The 15,397-nt window shown below is 41.4% G+C and overlaps 1 protein-coding gene across 1 annotated transcript in view; it reads left to right on the top strand.

Moving 5' to 3' along the window:
- The first annotated feature begins 885 nt into the window (after positions 1-885).
- Positions 886-15,397, top strand: part of LOC145398806 (protein turtle homolog B-like) — a 248,585-nt gene continuing 234,073 nt past the window's right edge. Inside the window, exon 1 of the mRNA XM_080271615.1 lies at positions 886-1,073. Coding sequence (XP_080127741.1) covers positions 886-1,073 — 188 coding nt within the window. The remainder of the gene's footprint in view (positions 1,074-15,397) is intronic.

Here is a 15,397-nt window from a genome sequence, read left to right as displayed (position 1 = left end):
AGTCTTCACAGGGTGTAGTGTACCCTTCCTTCCCAGGCACCCACCAGAATCCCAGCCCATCCTGTCCACTCCTCTCCGCCCACTCAGAGTATCCAATTTCTCAGTAACCACTTAGACAATCGGAATGCAATATTTGGAGAGGGAGGGGGGGAGAGAGAGGAAGAGGGGTAGTGAGAGAGGAAGTGAGAGAGGGGGAGGGAGAGAAAGAAAAGGAGACAGAGGAGGATAATTGTTTGTCACTGTTTTTCGTATTTCAATGGCGGTCGCGTGTATGTCATTGTCTTCTTTTATTTTTGCGCATTTCTTTTCTCTTTTGGGTCAGATTGAGATGATGACAACGACACTGACAAAGACAACTGCTTGTAATTTCGTTTTCGTTTTCTTGTACACAGTGTCGACGAGGATGTTACCTTTGTACAGTACCTCATCGTGTTTTCTTCTTGAGTTTTCTTTATGGTTTCAGTGGTGAGAGTGATAATAATGATGATATTTTGTACTTTATAGTATTAACATGTTTCACTAATGAGCCTGACAGTGATGATGATAATGATGATGATGATAGTGATGATGATGTTGATGATTGCCTGTATGTCAGTGTTCTTGTCATGTTTCACCGGTATGTTATTCTCTTTTTTTCTATATTATCCAAAGTGGTGATTCCTTGTACTTCATCATGTCACTATTATTTTCTTGGTTGATGGCAAGTACTTCACCCATGTCCTTCTTGTATTTCAGTGATGGATTGCATGTACTTCACCCATGTCCTTGTACTTCAGTGATGGATTGCATGCACTTCACCCATGTCCTTCTTGTATTTCAGTGATGGATTGCATGTACTTCACCCATGTCCTTGTATTTCAGTGATCGGTTGCATGCACTTCACCCATGTCCTTGTATTTCAGTGATCGGTTGCATGCACTTCATCCGTGTCCTTCTTGCATTGCAGTGGTGAGCGTGATGGGTGTGTCAGGACGGCCTTGCAACCTGCCCTGTCGCCTCAAACCCCGGAACCCAGGAGACACGCCGAAGCTTATCCTGTGGTACAAGCAGGGACAGCGATCGCCCGTTTTCAGGTGAGTTGATGGTGGCACAGGGAGGGAAAGGTAGAGATGTTTTCCAATGTTGTTTGAAGAATATTGAAAACTGGCTAAACATAACCATAGACTTAACTGGACTCAATTCGGTCTTCAGGCTGGTGGATCGTCACATGTTTAGTCAGTCATTTATGTTCCCGGTTTTGTCTGAAGTGTGCCGGGAATGTGGGTGGGTTATGGTGCTGTTAGGGAACTGAATGTCGTCCATGTTTTGTCCGGACAGTACCTGTATTGTGAGTGGGTTATGATACAGTCAGAAAACCATAAATCATCCCTCTTTTGCCCGAAGAGTACCGTTATTCTGGGTGGGTTATGGTACAGTGAGGGAATTAAATGTCTTCCCGGTTTAGTTGGAAGAGTACTGGTATTAAAAACTAACAAAGCATAACGAAACCAGAGTCTTAGCTGGACTAATTAACAAGCTAGCAAACCCCGGTCCTCAGGTGAGTGGTTAGTCACGGTACAGCTTTATTGTACACACTGAAGTCGTGTTTTACCCTCTCTGAATGGCAAGGGATCCGTAGGGCCAAAGATCACCATCCTCATTTACAGGTGATGTGACCCACCCCTACCCAAACAAGAAAGAATGAAGGAAAGAAAGACAGAAAAGGGAGTGTAAAGTCACCCGTAGGCAGAAGGACAAGGAAAGAATGAAGGAAAGAAAGACAGAAGAGGATGGAAGGAAAGGCCTTTGAAGTGTAAGGTGATAAGTATATATGAAGACTTAAAGCTGCTTATCACTTATCGCCTCTCAGGTCCTGTGATAACACCACTCTACTAGCAGTTATCTAAATGTCATAGTTATCAGATATCACACATTACCTCTGCCTGGCCATCCTCATGAAGCGTTTGTTAATATTCATCCTTTTTGGTAGGTAATGACTGCTTATTAGGATCACTACTCAGTCATAGGATTATTTGGATTATTCATTATAGACCGGTTATAGTAGGATTATTCATTGTTATTCATGATAGACGATATTACGAAGGGAAACGTGAATTACTGCGCCTACTTTTGAATTTGTGTGCCGCACGAAAAATAGTTTAGCGGCAAGTATTGGAGAATTTTTGGTCGATTCTCTAAAAATTCCCACATTTGTCTATATTCTTCATATCAGTTCTGCGTGGAAAGGATTAATACTGCGAGTAAGGAGGAGATATGAAATGCGTACTTTTTGTCACAAGAAAGAGTTGAAATTAAAAAGAATGTGTGTGTGTGTGTGTGTGTGTGTGTGTGAGAGAGAGAGAGAGGGAGAGAGAGAGAGAGAGAGAGAGAGAGAGAGAGAGAGAGAGAGAGTCCTTCAGTAGATACACTGGAGTTTCTTTTCCTGTACAAACCAGCAAAGTACTAAGTTTGGAACAGAAGTTACCCCATCGCCTTGAAACTACCCAAGACATCTAGGTACTCGTTTAGTCAGAGGGATATAAACCATAGCAAGGTGACTTAGAAATCTAGTGTGTTTACCATTTCCCTTCTTCATGGTTGAGTTAAATATGGCCGTCAGAAATTAGAGACTTGCGTACACAGATTTAACCCTCTGATAGTCGGGATAACTCCAGACGATTTTATTTAGCTGAGAATGAGTCATAAGAGTCTGAGAGCGTTGATACTAGTACCGTTAATCCTTTCAGTCCGATGACGTATTAGACATTCTCTTCTTGCTATCTCCAGGCAACTTTATTTAGCATTTTTTCTTTTCATTTCTTTACTTTTTTTGTTCTTCCTTTTTTTACTCTGGGGTCGTAGCGGAATTCGTCACGATTACCCTTTGATTCTTTAAAAAAAAATATACACTAAGTTCTTGGCACTACGAAACGACCTTTTCGACCATCAGTCCACACACCCAGTAATCTCCTCGACGTCATAAACACAGCAAATATTTATCGTTTTGGTCTTCTTTAGCGAACGAGAACGTGACTGATGCTTTATACCTGCCGTCCCCGGGCGATTTTATTCAGCTCAGGAGACTTTTTTTTGATCTGGAAGGTTTAGATGGTGTTTCCCTCTTCCCCAGATCATGGTGAAGGCAGCATCAGCGCTAATGTTTGAAATTAATGTTACCTTTCTCTTACAGATAAAGGTAGTGTAAAAGAGTTTCACTTTTCAATCTTTCCTATGGAATGTCCATCACAGTTTTTCTATGCTGCATGGTGCCCTTCTCACTTTTTCCTGCCGGTCTTGTCTGCAGGGTTTGGTGAGCAGGGGAGAGCCTTCTTGTCTTCCTATCATTGTCTTCTGCTTATAGAATTGGAATATTCATAGTATTATCTCTGATGAATAACCTCGAATGGACCAGTAAGCATGTTGCTGTTTACTCTCCTTTGTACTCCTATATATTTCACTTTCATGAAATTACTCATTCCCAGAGGATCTCCTAAATCAAACAAATTGATTTCGCTAACTGCAGGTATAAACTATAAAAGACGTCACCGTACTGAAGGGGTAGAAAATACATTCTAGGAACCACGAAACGGGCTTTTGTCAATCACCATTCAACATAATGCCCTTAAGTTCTGAATTCAGTACATTTTCAGCGTGTTAAGGAATCCACGGTCAGTTTGCAGCTTTAAATAAACAGTGAATATTAAATAAAGTTTAGGGCATGTCAGTGATTTATAGTGTGATTCAGTCGATTTTGAAGGTAATTTTTATCGCAGTTCTTTTTAAGACCTACATTGCACACTACAAACAACGCTAAACCTGTGCTTCTGTAACACTGCTAGTATTCCACCGTTATTGCAGTTGTTATTGCTTGAGTGAGTAGGGTTTAAGCCTGTGTTCTAGATGACATAGTAGGCTTCGTCACACCTCATCCTAAGCGATATATTTTACACATTACTCTCTGACTTGTATCTCACTTATGTCGCTTTATTATCGACATAGTTTTTCATCAGTAACATGGAACAGGATATTGAGGTTTGTTGTGGGGAATAAATCGCTAAGAAAGAGAGGTTACGAAGTCTCCAGAGCCATTAACGGTGCGACCAAGACTCTCATCCAGCAAAAAGAGCACGAAGATAAAGCGGAGCAGTTTATTAGAGAGCAGTTACACTCGATTGTTGAATATTAGCTACTGACATGCCGATAATAAATTGATTGATACCATGGATAAAGTGGTCTGGTAGCGACAAAGAGAGAGAGAGAGAGAAAGAGAGAAGAAGAAGAAATGGGAAAGAGAGTGAGGGAGAAGAGAGGAGATGAGATACGGAAAGGAGGAAAGAAGGAAAGAATGGAAGGAACAGTGATGATATGGAAGGAGAGGAGGAACAAGGAAAGAAAGAAGAAGGGGATAAAGAAATCAGAATGAGAGAGAGAGAGAGAGAGAGAGAGAGAGAGACAGACAGACAGACAGACAGACAGACAGACAGAGAGTAAGCAACAGAACAAGAAAAAGAAACCTCAGCCTTGCTACCCGAGAGAGACATCAAATCTTTCTCCCATTCATGCATTCCGTTTGTCTCATGTTTTTCTTCTTCCCCCGGCCAAGGCAACGTCAAGATTTCAAAGAGTGTATTCATAAATTTTCTTCGTCTTAACCCCTTTCATCCCCATTTTTTACATAGTTTATTTTATTTTATTATTTAGGCGATTTTTATATATTTTCAAGGACCATATTCATAAATTTTCTTCAGCTTAACTCCTTTAATCTAATGGCGTGGTTTTTATTGATTTATTTATATTTATTATCGTTATCTACAAGCGATTTTTTTAGGTTTGTGATATTCTCGAAATTTAATAATAGCCTTCATTAACCTCAAATTAGAAACAGAGAATTTTAATTAACCTAATCGCCCCATGAGATTAAATTTGAGCTGAATAAAATCTTTTCATGGTAGCGAGAATAAATTAAATGCGTTGCGGAGGGGTTAGAATGTAAATAAGATTTTTTCTAAGGAACTTTGGGACTTGGAAGAAATGTATTGTGTCTTACTGATAATCGTGCAGTCGACAGGCATAGATATAAACTTTAGGCATAATATTATTTTTTCTTTTTTCTTTTATTTTTGTTCTTCAAGCATAGAAATACCAAATACCTGACCACCAAACTCGAGTGAATGTTATATAAAAAAAAAATGAGACTAAAAGACAGAGAGAAGAGAGAGAGATGGCTGTGGATGATGTATGCGGAATTTGTGTGTGTGTGTGTGTGTGTGTGTGTTGCGGTCGGCGTCACCCCAGCAAACATTTTATTCCGAGGTGGATCTCGTGTTCATGCATGAGGCTGGTTGCTGCTCGATCTCTGTCCCCCTCCCCCCGACTCACTCTGTCCATCTCTCTCTCTCTCTCTCTCTCTCTCTCTCTCTCTCTCTCTCTCTCTCTCTCGTCCTCCATGCTTTTATCCACCCTTCTATCCTCCTCCCCCTCCCTCCCTACTCTGTTACCTGGACCCCCGGGGAGTGTCAGTCATGAGTGGAGGAGGGGAGGTGGAGGAGAGAGGGAAGGGAGGAGAGAGAGAGAGGTGGAGAGAGGAGAGAGGGATGGGGGGAGAGAGGAAGAGAGGAGAATGATGGAGGGAGGGGAGGAGAGAGGAAAGGGATGGAGGTAGGGAAGGAGGGGGAGCTGTGTGAAGTGAGGCATACACATAACGAAGAGAGACAGGGACGTAAATGTGGAAAAAGCCGGAGTGCGAGAACCGTACTAGACTATAAATATTGTAGTATGGCCGGTTTTCATTTATTTACTCATTTGTTAATTATGCCAGCCATTTTCCGTTTACCCTTACTCCTTCAGCGGGATGACATTTTTATTTATTGATGTATTATTAAGTTTTGGAATGTACTTTTATAGTGAAAGATAGAAAGAATTTTTATGAAGCCGTTCAGTAGTTAACGTTTTGATTTTGATTTTTTTATCTTGAAATCTCGTAGTGAAGGGATTAGAAATGATCTCCACAAAACCTTTAGTACAATATTTTATCTTTCATTTTTTTTTTTTTTTTTTTTTTTACTACCGAACGATGTCATTCAGGTAAAGGGAACGCTCTCGTCGTGCAGGCCTAATGGAACAAAGGCACCAGAGCTTCAACCCATTTAAATCGGTGACCTATTTTTCGTTTTATTCTCACTGCCACCAGACGATTTTGTTCAGATGAGGAGAGACTTTTCGATTAGAAGGGGTTATGTATAGCCTTTAATTAGCTCCTTCATTATGCCTGACAGGTATTGAAGAGGGCACCTTCGTGTGGTGACAGTGATTTAAGCAGGTGGCTCCAGTGTCCTGTAACACAAATGTCCCTCAACTCTCTCATTATCCCCCAAAAGGAAGATGTAGATTGGAGGAGAAGGGCAGTTTAAGCCTGCACTCTACTGGGTTCACATTTCGATAAGCCTTGAGCCAGAGCAGTACGTTATACGTGACAGCTGTCGTTAGTTGAATAAAATTGCCTGGACGAAGCAAGAATACAGTGATCAGTAAATATGCCACTGATTAAAAGGGATTAATAAGACTGTAAAAGGAATATCAGTTTTCCCCATAAAACATCCTCTGGCAGGGAAGGGAATAACAACACCTACGCAACAAGAAGCCGTTTCAGGAATTCAGGTTTGACAGCGCCTTCTACTGACTGTCGAGGAAGGTACCACCTTGTGCAGTGTCTCCTGTACTATTTGTCACCCATTGTAACACACACACACACACACACACACACACACACACACATTGGATAAAAGTAGTTATGCAGACACGACCTTCGCCGAAATGCATTACACTGTAACTTGGTAAATACAACTAGATAACTAGGAAAACATATGCAAAGATGAAAAAGATTATCCTTTATGTGATATACCATACGAGGCAGCTCTAACCTTGTTTCGCGATAGCCAAATGCTTGAAATGAATGACAGTTTACCCTCTAAGTGGTTAGGAAGATAGTTGTCAGTTGTTTGTATAGAAAAAAATAATGGAGTAACTTATCTAAATTCGTTTCCCACATTTCTAAACAGAAAAGCTACAAAAAAATAAGAAGAAACTTCCTGTCCATTTCCTTGTCAACCTTGTTTGCCATGTTCGTATGGAGTGGCATCTCTGAATAAAACTGTTTAAGCTCTTTTGGCAAAAAGATTGCAGAAGCAAGACGTATCTGTTCGATCTCTGTCATCTTTTTCTTAGAAAGTACTTGATAGTTTCGTCTAGCTTGTTGCTCAGGCAGACGACCGTAAGATTAAGGGACATGGTTTACTGAATGACCCAAAAACATGATAAACCATAACATACTTTTCTGCTTTTTATGTATCATAACACGAACCGCCTTCTTTAATTTTGGTATACTTGGTTTGTTTTTACCTGACGGAGCTGGGCCACTTTCACAACTTGCATGCTACAGTAAGTCGTAATTGCATGGAAGATGAACCGTAGGTATGAGGTAAGAATGTCTTCGTGGCTAGCGGACAAACCCTCCAGTCTGACTTCACTTGGTCATCAACAGATCTGGAAGGGGTTAGGGATCGTGAGCGGGATAGAAAAATATTCCTATGTACCAGGCGACATGTAAAGACTGCTGAGTTCCTGTTCTCTGTTGGTGTGTAGTAAGTGGACCATCGGATCTTGTGAACTGGCGTCCGGAGTCAGAGGCACTAAAAAAAAAATCCCAGAGTAGAAAGCCAATATATATTCCCTTGACTTAATAGGTTTAGAGGGGGAAGCAGTGAGCGTTTGTGTGTGTGTGTGTGTGTGTGTGTGAGAGAGAGAGAGAGAGAGCGCACCTCCTACTTTTGTCACTGCTCTGACACCTATGTTTATGAATATAGCGAAGAGCACGAGACGGGAGGTGGGGAGAGTGGTAGTGAGGATGGGTTGGGGGAAAGTGATGATAGTGGGTAGAGGAGAGGAAGGAAAGGGAAGGAGGGCGTGGGATGGGTGTGTGTGAGAGAGAGAGAGAGGAGTCGATAAGTGTGTTGGATATGTTGGCAGTTAGGTAGGCTGGAAGTGTTCAGAAATTGACGGCTGAATAATTGAGTGAGGGATGGAGCAGGTTGGGAGGTGGATGGGAAAGGTGAGTAGGCTATAGGGAGTGAATAAAGGTAGATGGGTGAGCTGGGGACGCTGGAAATTGGATAGACTGGAGGAGACGGCTGGTTGGTGGATGGGGAGGAGGGCAGGGGATAAGTGGATGAGGAACTGGTTGGTAAGGGTAGGTAGAAATTGAGTGAGAGGTCGATGTGTGGGTTGGATATTGGATAGGTTGGTTGAGGTGAGAAGTGAGTAGTTGGGAGAGGAGGATCTGGGATGGAATGGGATAAACTGGGAGCTGGAAGTAACTGAATAGTGTGGATAGTGGAAAATGTGGGTAGAAATTGAGTGAGACGTCAATGAGAGGATTGGATTTTGGATAGGCTGGAAAACGTGAGACGTTGGTGGTTAGGAGAGGAGGGCCTGGGATAGAATGGGATAAATTGAGAGTTGGAAATGAATGGGAAAAATGAATAGGGAGTAAGAGGTCGATATGTGGGTTGGGAGGGCTGGAAATTGAATAGGCTAAAAATAACAAGTTAATGGGTTTGGAGGAGGGTGAGGGATGGGATGGGTTTAGGATGGTTGGTGGGAAAGGTGGGTAGGAAATGAATGACAGATCGAAGGGTAGATTGGAATGGCTGGGAATTGGATAGGTTGGAAAAGGTGATCATAGTAATTTCACCTTAACATGGTCTAGATTTACGTCATTTTGCAGCTTATTTCGTGTAGCTCAGTGACAGAAAAAAACAATACTACGGCTCTACATCCCCTCCATAGCACTTCTTCAAGACTGACATCATATTCTAGTGCCAGTGTCTTGTTACAACTCTATTCAGGATGGAAAGATGACAATTTGAGGCCAAGTTTAGACTAAAAGGAGTATAGTTAATTAGAGATGGAGCTTGTAATAGAGAAAAATTAACAACCCCACGTGATTCTCATTAAATTTTGTACTTATTATAGAGGCAGTGATTCAGGTTTGGAGAGGCTTTTCGAGCAGGAGGGGTAGCTATAGCCTTCATTAACTCCATCAGTAATACAGGCCCTTCCCCCGTTGATCATCAACCCCTTCACTAATACAGGTCATTCACTCGTTGATCAGAATCATATGGAGACAGCGAGGAGAAAATATTAAAGTCATCCTCAGTTTGAAAAGGTTACTGAATGAGTGGAAGCTGAAAGTGCTTGGATGTTGGAATGGGTGGAGTGCTAAAGGAAGTGACCTGTGGAAGGGGCGATTCGGTGGTTCGGTCGGTTTGGTTCTGGCCTCATGTGTGGGGGAAGCACTTGGCATGGGATCGAGCCCAACTGACTGCCACTGAGTTTGTCCGTCCCCAACAAGCAAATAAACTTATACCACTATCTACTTTAGCTATCTTTTGCCGTACCGTCCTTATCTTTTATCTGTCCTGCCCTCTTCCTAACCACCATTGACCTGAGCTGGGGATGAAAGAGAGACGGCTTGGCTTTGGAGGTGAGCTCGGGGATGAATTAAGAAGTGAAAGTTATTAAGGGTGAGAGGGACAGGAAGTGTGTGGGTAATGAATGGGCAGTGGGAGAGTGGAAAGACTCTTGTCATTTTCATACTCATTACACGGATTCAGTTTCCTATTTATTATTCCTCCTCCTTACCTGTTTTCCATTCACTTCCTCCACTCTCGTTTTTATTTTTTTTATTCTCTTCAGTCTCATTTTTTATCATTTCCTTCTTTTCACAAAACATATTTCTTCTATCTTCTCTCCACCTTATTATTATTATTTCCTCCACATCAGCCATTTCATATCTATCTTCCCCCTGTTATATTTTCCTTGATCATTTATTTCTCCAGTTCCGGATTCCATCGTTATGTAATTTCTTTCCACTCTTTCTCTTATCATTCATTTTGTCTATTTTAAGGTTCAGTTTCTCTGGTTTTGTAATTTATCATTCACGTCCTCATTATTCACGTCCTCATTTCCCATCATTCACGTCCTCATTTCTCATCATTCACTTCCTCATTTCCCATCATTCACTTCCTCATTTCCCATCATTCACTTCCTCATTTCCCATCATTCACTTCCTCATTTCCCATCATTCACTTCCTCATTTCCCATCATTCACGCCCTCATTTCCCATCATTCACGCCCTCATTTCCCATCATTCATGTCCTCATTTCCCATTATTCACGTCCTCATCTCCCATCATTCACGTCCTCATTTCTCATCATTCACGTCCTCATTTCCCATCATGTACGTCCTCATTTCCCATCATTCACGTCCTCGCTTCTAATCATTCACGTCCTCATTTCTCATCATTCACGTCCTCATTTCCCATCATCCACGTCCACATCTCCTATTTCCGTCTTCTGTTCTCGCTCTGTCATGTCCATTTTCCTTTATCGTTCTCTCATTCTACCAATCATAATTCACTTTTTTTTTTTTTTTTTTTTTTTTTTTTTTTTTTAATCAGTAACACCAGGCATTCCAGCTTCGTCCATTCTCTCTCCGTTCTCTTCATCTTCTTCTGTTCTCCCTCCTTTCTCTCCATTATCCTCTTTTCTCCCTTTACCCTGCCTTCTGTCTTTCACATTCTCAGGTATCGCTTTCCTGTCACTTACCTGGTTGCAGCAGCCGTGGCTCAGTGGGTTAGAGCGCTCTGACTCTGACCGAAGGGTCGGTGGTTCGAGTCCACTCAAGGACATCAGGCAGGGCATCCGGTCATAAAGTGCTACACACCCCAAAACCAAAAGTCCTCTATCCAGGGGCAGCGCCTTAGCCCCTATCGAAAAAAGGGGACATGGCGGAAAAAAAATCGATTTCCATTTCCACTCGGTCCCTTTACATTGCCATCATCTCATCCATATTCGCCAATTCTCCCTTTGACCTGTCCTCTTTCATTCACCCCGTCCTTCCATCTTCATTTAATCTCTTGTGTACCCTACCTTTTTATCAAATTCACACACTCCGTCTACGAGTATTATCTCTTCACCTTATCATCATAACCCCACTTTTCCACCTCTCGTCGTCGTCATCATTATCATCACCATCATCATCATCATCACCACCATCATCATCATCATCATCATCATCATCATCATCATCATCATCATCATCATCATCATCCCCTATTCCACTTCTCATCTACTTTCTCCCTGTCAACCCCCCTTGCCTAACTTGATCTTCATCTCCTCTCAGTCGTACCCTAACATTAAGTATTCATGGGGTTACTGGCATTTCCACACTGGCCTTGCACACCTTCCGCCTCGCAGGGAATACTAGGGAAATATGAGTGTGTGTGTGTGTGTGTGTGTGAACCTTGGATGAGAGAGAGAGAGCGGGGGGGGGGGAGAGAGATGAGGGGTGCAAGGGGGAGGTGAGAGAGGGCTGGAAAGGCAGAAGAAGGGCTGGAGAGGGCTGTTTGGAGTTGTTAAGGGTTAAGTGAGGACTGAAGGAAGGGTGGTAAGGGCTGAGGGAGGGCTGGTCAGGGCTGAAAGAGGGCTGGAAGGGAATGAGTGGGCCGGTAAGGACTGTAGGAGGGCTGAGGGAGGGCTAGGAGGGACTGAGGGGGGTCTGGTTAGGTCTGAAGGCTGGCTGTGAGTGAGGAGGGTCGATACACGTGTGCCGCTAACAACCTCAAAGCGGCTGCAGACCCACTGGTATTACAGGTCTCTCTCTGAATGCATGGACTTGCATTATTAGCAGTACCAGTATTACCACTATCAGTATTACCACTGTTCATATTTTCTCTTTAGGCGAGATTTTTTTTACCTATTATTTGGTATTACACGTCCCACTCTAAGTGCATGGATGTGCAATTTTAACAGTAGTAGTATTACCAGTGTCGGTAGTACCACTGTTAATATTTTCTCTGTAGGCGGGATCTTTGTACCTGACGTTTGATGTTGCTGGTCTGTAAATCCATGGATGTGCAGTATTAGTAGCGTCACTGTTACTCCTGCCAGTATTATCACAAACAGTATTATTACCATTTACCAGTACTGAGTTTGTCACTATACCCTGACCACTACAGTATGGCCTAAAATTGCCGTCTCTCCATTTTGAATACTCAACTGTAGGGGGAGGTTAAAGTATAATGCTATGTATGGAGAAATGCTGTGGATAAAGTGTAAATCCATAATATTGCCGTATCCTGCTTCTGAATCAAGGACGAAACTCTCCGCCAAGATACGATGAACGAATCTAGCATTATTATGTCTATAGTTGTCAGAACTTAAGTCATTTTCACACCATGAAAACTAAGTTGTAGTTGCGTGGAGTTTGACGAGCTACACTTTTAATGTAGGAATGAGTTTTCTTGGTAGTTATAGATGGTGTGTCTTTCCCTGACGGAGCTGGGCCACTTCCACAACTTGAATACCAATTTGTCGTTCCGTGGAATTCGATGAGTCTTTGATATGAGGTAGGAACAAGTCTCTTGGTTACCAGTCAGATCAGCCCTCGTGTGACCTGTGTAACATTTCTTCGTGAATATATATATATATATATATATATATATATATATATATATATATATATATATATATATATATATATATATATATATACAGAAAATGTTTCTATCACTGTAGCCTAGCCTTTGGCGTTGATAATAATTTTCGGTTTGAACACGAAATGATGGAATTACAGCCACCATCAAAAGTTCATCAATTATGTAGTAACAGAGAACATACGGCATTTGTGTTTAATTATAACCCGCAGTGGCGCTGGGGAATGTTATTATTTTTTGTAATGATCACACTCGGTGTGAAAAATATGTTTGATTATCGTTGTCAACAGTGGTTTTATAACAGCAGTATTTTGCAGAAAACATATCGGCTGGATGTTTAAGTATTATTTTTATTTATTTTTTTATTTTATTGGGTTTATTGAGTAAAATATTCTTATACTGTATAGGTGTACCGTGGAAGCTAATATACCAATGTTTGACAGAGATCAAGGTAATAAACTGATATTTTAACTCATTTCTATATTGCAGAATAAAATTAACAAAATGTCATTAGGCGCTGGCAGAGGTTTTAAACTGTGTAAAGAAATCTCGGCGACAACAGCAAGTGAGATCTGGATATGAGAAAGTACTGAGAGTGATTTTTCCAGAGAAATGCAACACACAGTCTAAAGATAACGTAGATAGTTCAAGAGACGTGTCTAGATTGGTAGGATTGTGAACATCAAATTTGGTCCACTCGAGCTGAACAATTGTGAAACATCTAATATTCTGAAAATTATTTTGGCCTGCAAGTATGGCGTCAGTGGGTTTCGAAAATCATCGTTCACTATTTCTTTAAAACGGAAGGTAAATGGAGCAGCATTATTGCCCGCAACTGTACATTATTTAGTGGCGGCAGCTTTATATAATACATGTCGGTTAAGGAAGCCCCCTAACACCTCGTCCTTTTAGAAATTTATTTTTGGATACGGCCGGTTAAAGTGCAGTAAGTTTGTACATAATTTATGCAGAGTATGGTGATATTAGAATGATTTAAGTACCCCAGAAAAAGAGAGCAAGATTTGACAAAGCAAAATAAATCTCTTAGGAAGAGGTTTTAGGGAACTTCCTCAGCCGATGAGAATATGAGCCTTGAACCCAACATACTGGATACTGAGCGATAAAATTTCGTACATAAATATCGATTCCATCTATAGCAGTGGTTCTTAACCATTTTTGAGTCACGGACCCCTTCGAGAATCTGGCGAAAGCTATGAACACCCTCCCTACAAAAATGCACACAAACACATAACCACAGCATTTTGCATGGAAGGAATATACTTTATTTTATTGAAAACTCCCTCACGCAGTGCATGACACACAAAGTATAAAACAGTCTTTACAAAAAATTATGTTTCTCTTTTTCATGCAAAAACTAATGGCCATTCGATGAAAAAATAAGCATCCAACCTGTGCAAATTAAACAAAACAAAACTTTAGTTTTGCTCAAAAGTTCATTTCAATGACAGGGTTGTTGTTGTTTGGCCTGAATAAGATGTAATTGTGGAGTGGTCTTTAACAAGGCAACACACATGTCATCGTTGATATCCAGTTGATTTTGACTTTTCGTTTTGATAGAAACAATTGCTGAAAACCCTGACTCACAAAGGCATGTAATGGCAAACGGAATCAGAGCACCCATAGCTCGCTTTGCCAGAAGAGGGTAGGCTTGTGTCAGCGAACACAAGAATTATTCAAGACTCTTCGAGTTTTTTTTTTTTTCTTTTCTTTTTTTTTTGGGGGGAGCTAATGATACCAAACGGCATCACGCAATATCGCTATATTGTTCTCAATTATTCTGACCTTCATGGACCCCAGGTTAAGAACCCCTGCTCTATAGTGATAAGTAATGGGACAACGAGTAATAATTTTAGACATACTGTATTGCGATCTGTGTTCAGGAGACCTTCCAGAATATCGTGTAAGAGTTTCATAATAATTCGACTGAAAAGTGAATCGGTATTTCTGGCAGTACCTTGAGCGTTGGTGGTGGTGACGTCAGTTAAGAAGAAAAATTGAAGTAATGTTTTTTTCTTAATGTAATAGCGGAATTCAGGATTGCGCGATTATTTGAACGATGTTGATATTGTGTCACCAGAAACTTTTATCTATCAATCAGTTATTCAGTCTGTCTATCTGTCTGTCTGTATGCCAGTCGTCAGTCTGTCTGTCTCTATATCTGTATCAGTCAATTGGTCAGTCAGACAGTGTCTGTCTATCCACAGTATCTATCTGTATCAATTTTTCTCTATCTAGCTGTCTATACAGTATCTGTCTGTCTGTCTAAAATGTTGACTGTCATTATTGTATTGATACTTTAACATATTCACTACGAAGATATAGTCTAGTAATTTTATTCTTGCCGTCTCCAAACGATTGTACTTGTGCGTCGGAAATCTCGCATTGGAGGTTTTGGAAGCAGCGTCCATTAGCCCCTTCACTATGATGATGTATTTCACAATTTTATTCTTTCAGAGGATTTTGGAAATAATGGAAAACTGGCTTTGCACACACACACACACACACACACACACACACACACACACACACACACACACACACACACACACGGCATGGAGGATCTGATACTGTCTCCACACAAATTCAGACACACGGGGCAATCAGCCACACGCACTCTGTTACTCTGACGCACCACCTAGTTCTGATCTTCCCGCTTCCAACCGTCATTACCACCACCACCACCACCACCACACTAACATAACCACCACAACTACCACAGTACTTATCAAAACCACCACAACCATACCCATTGACACCACATGCACCACAACCGTACCCATAAACGCCACACTCACCACCTCCATACCCATTAACACCACGCGCACCACAACCATACCCATTAAC

This window comes from Coenobita brevimanus, chromosome 46, assembly GCF_032717465.1.
Source record: "Coenobita brevimanus isolate Jiangsu-jjx chromosome 46, ASM3271746v2, whole genome shotgun sequence".
Classification (NCBI taxonomy): Eukaryota; Metazoa; Arthropoda; class Malacostraca; order Decapoda; family Coenobitidae; genus Coenobita; species Coenobita brevimanus.
The sequence above is the reverse complement of the archived record's forward strand: the minus strand, read 5'-3'. Positions and strand labels throughout refer to the sequence as shown.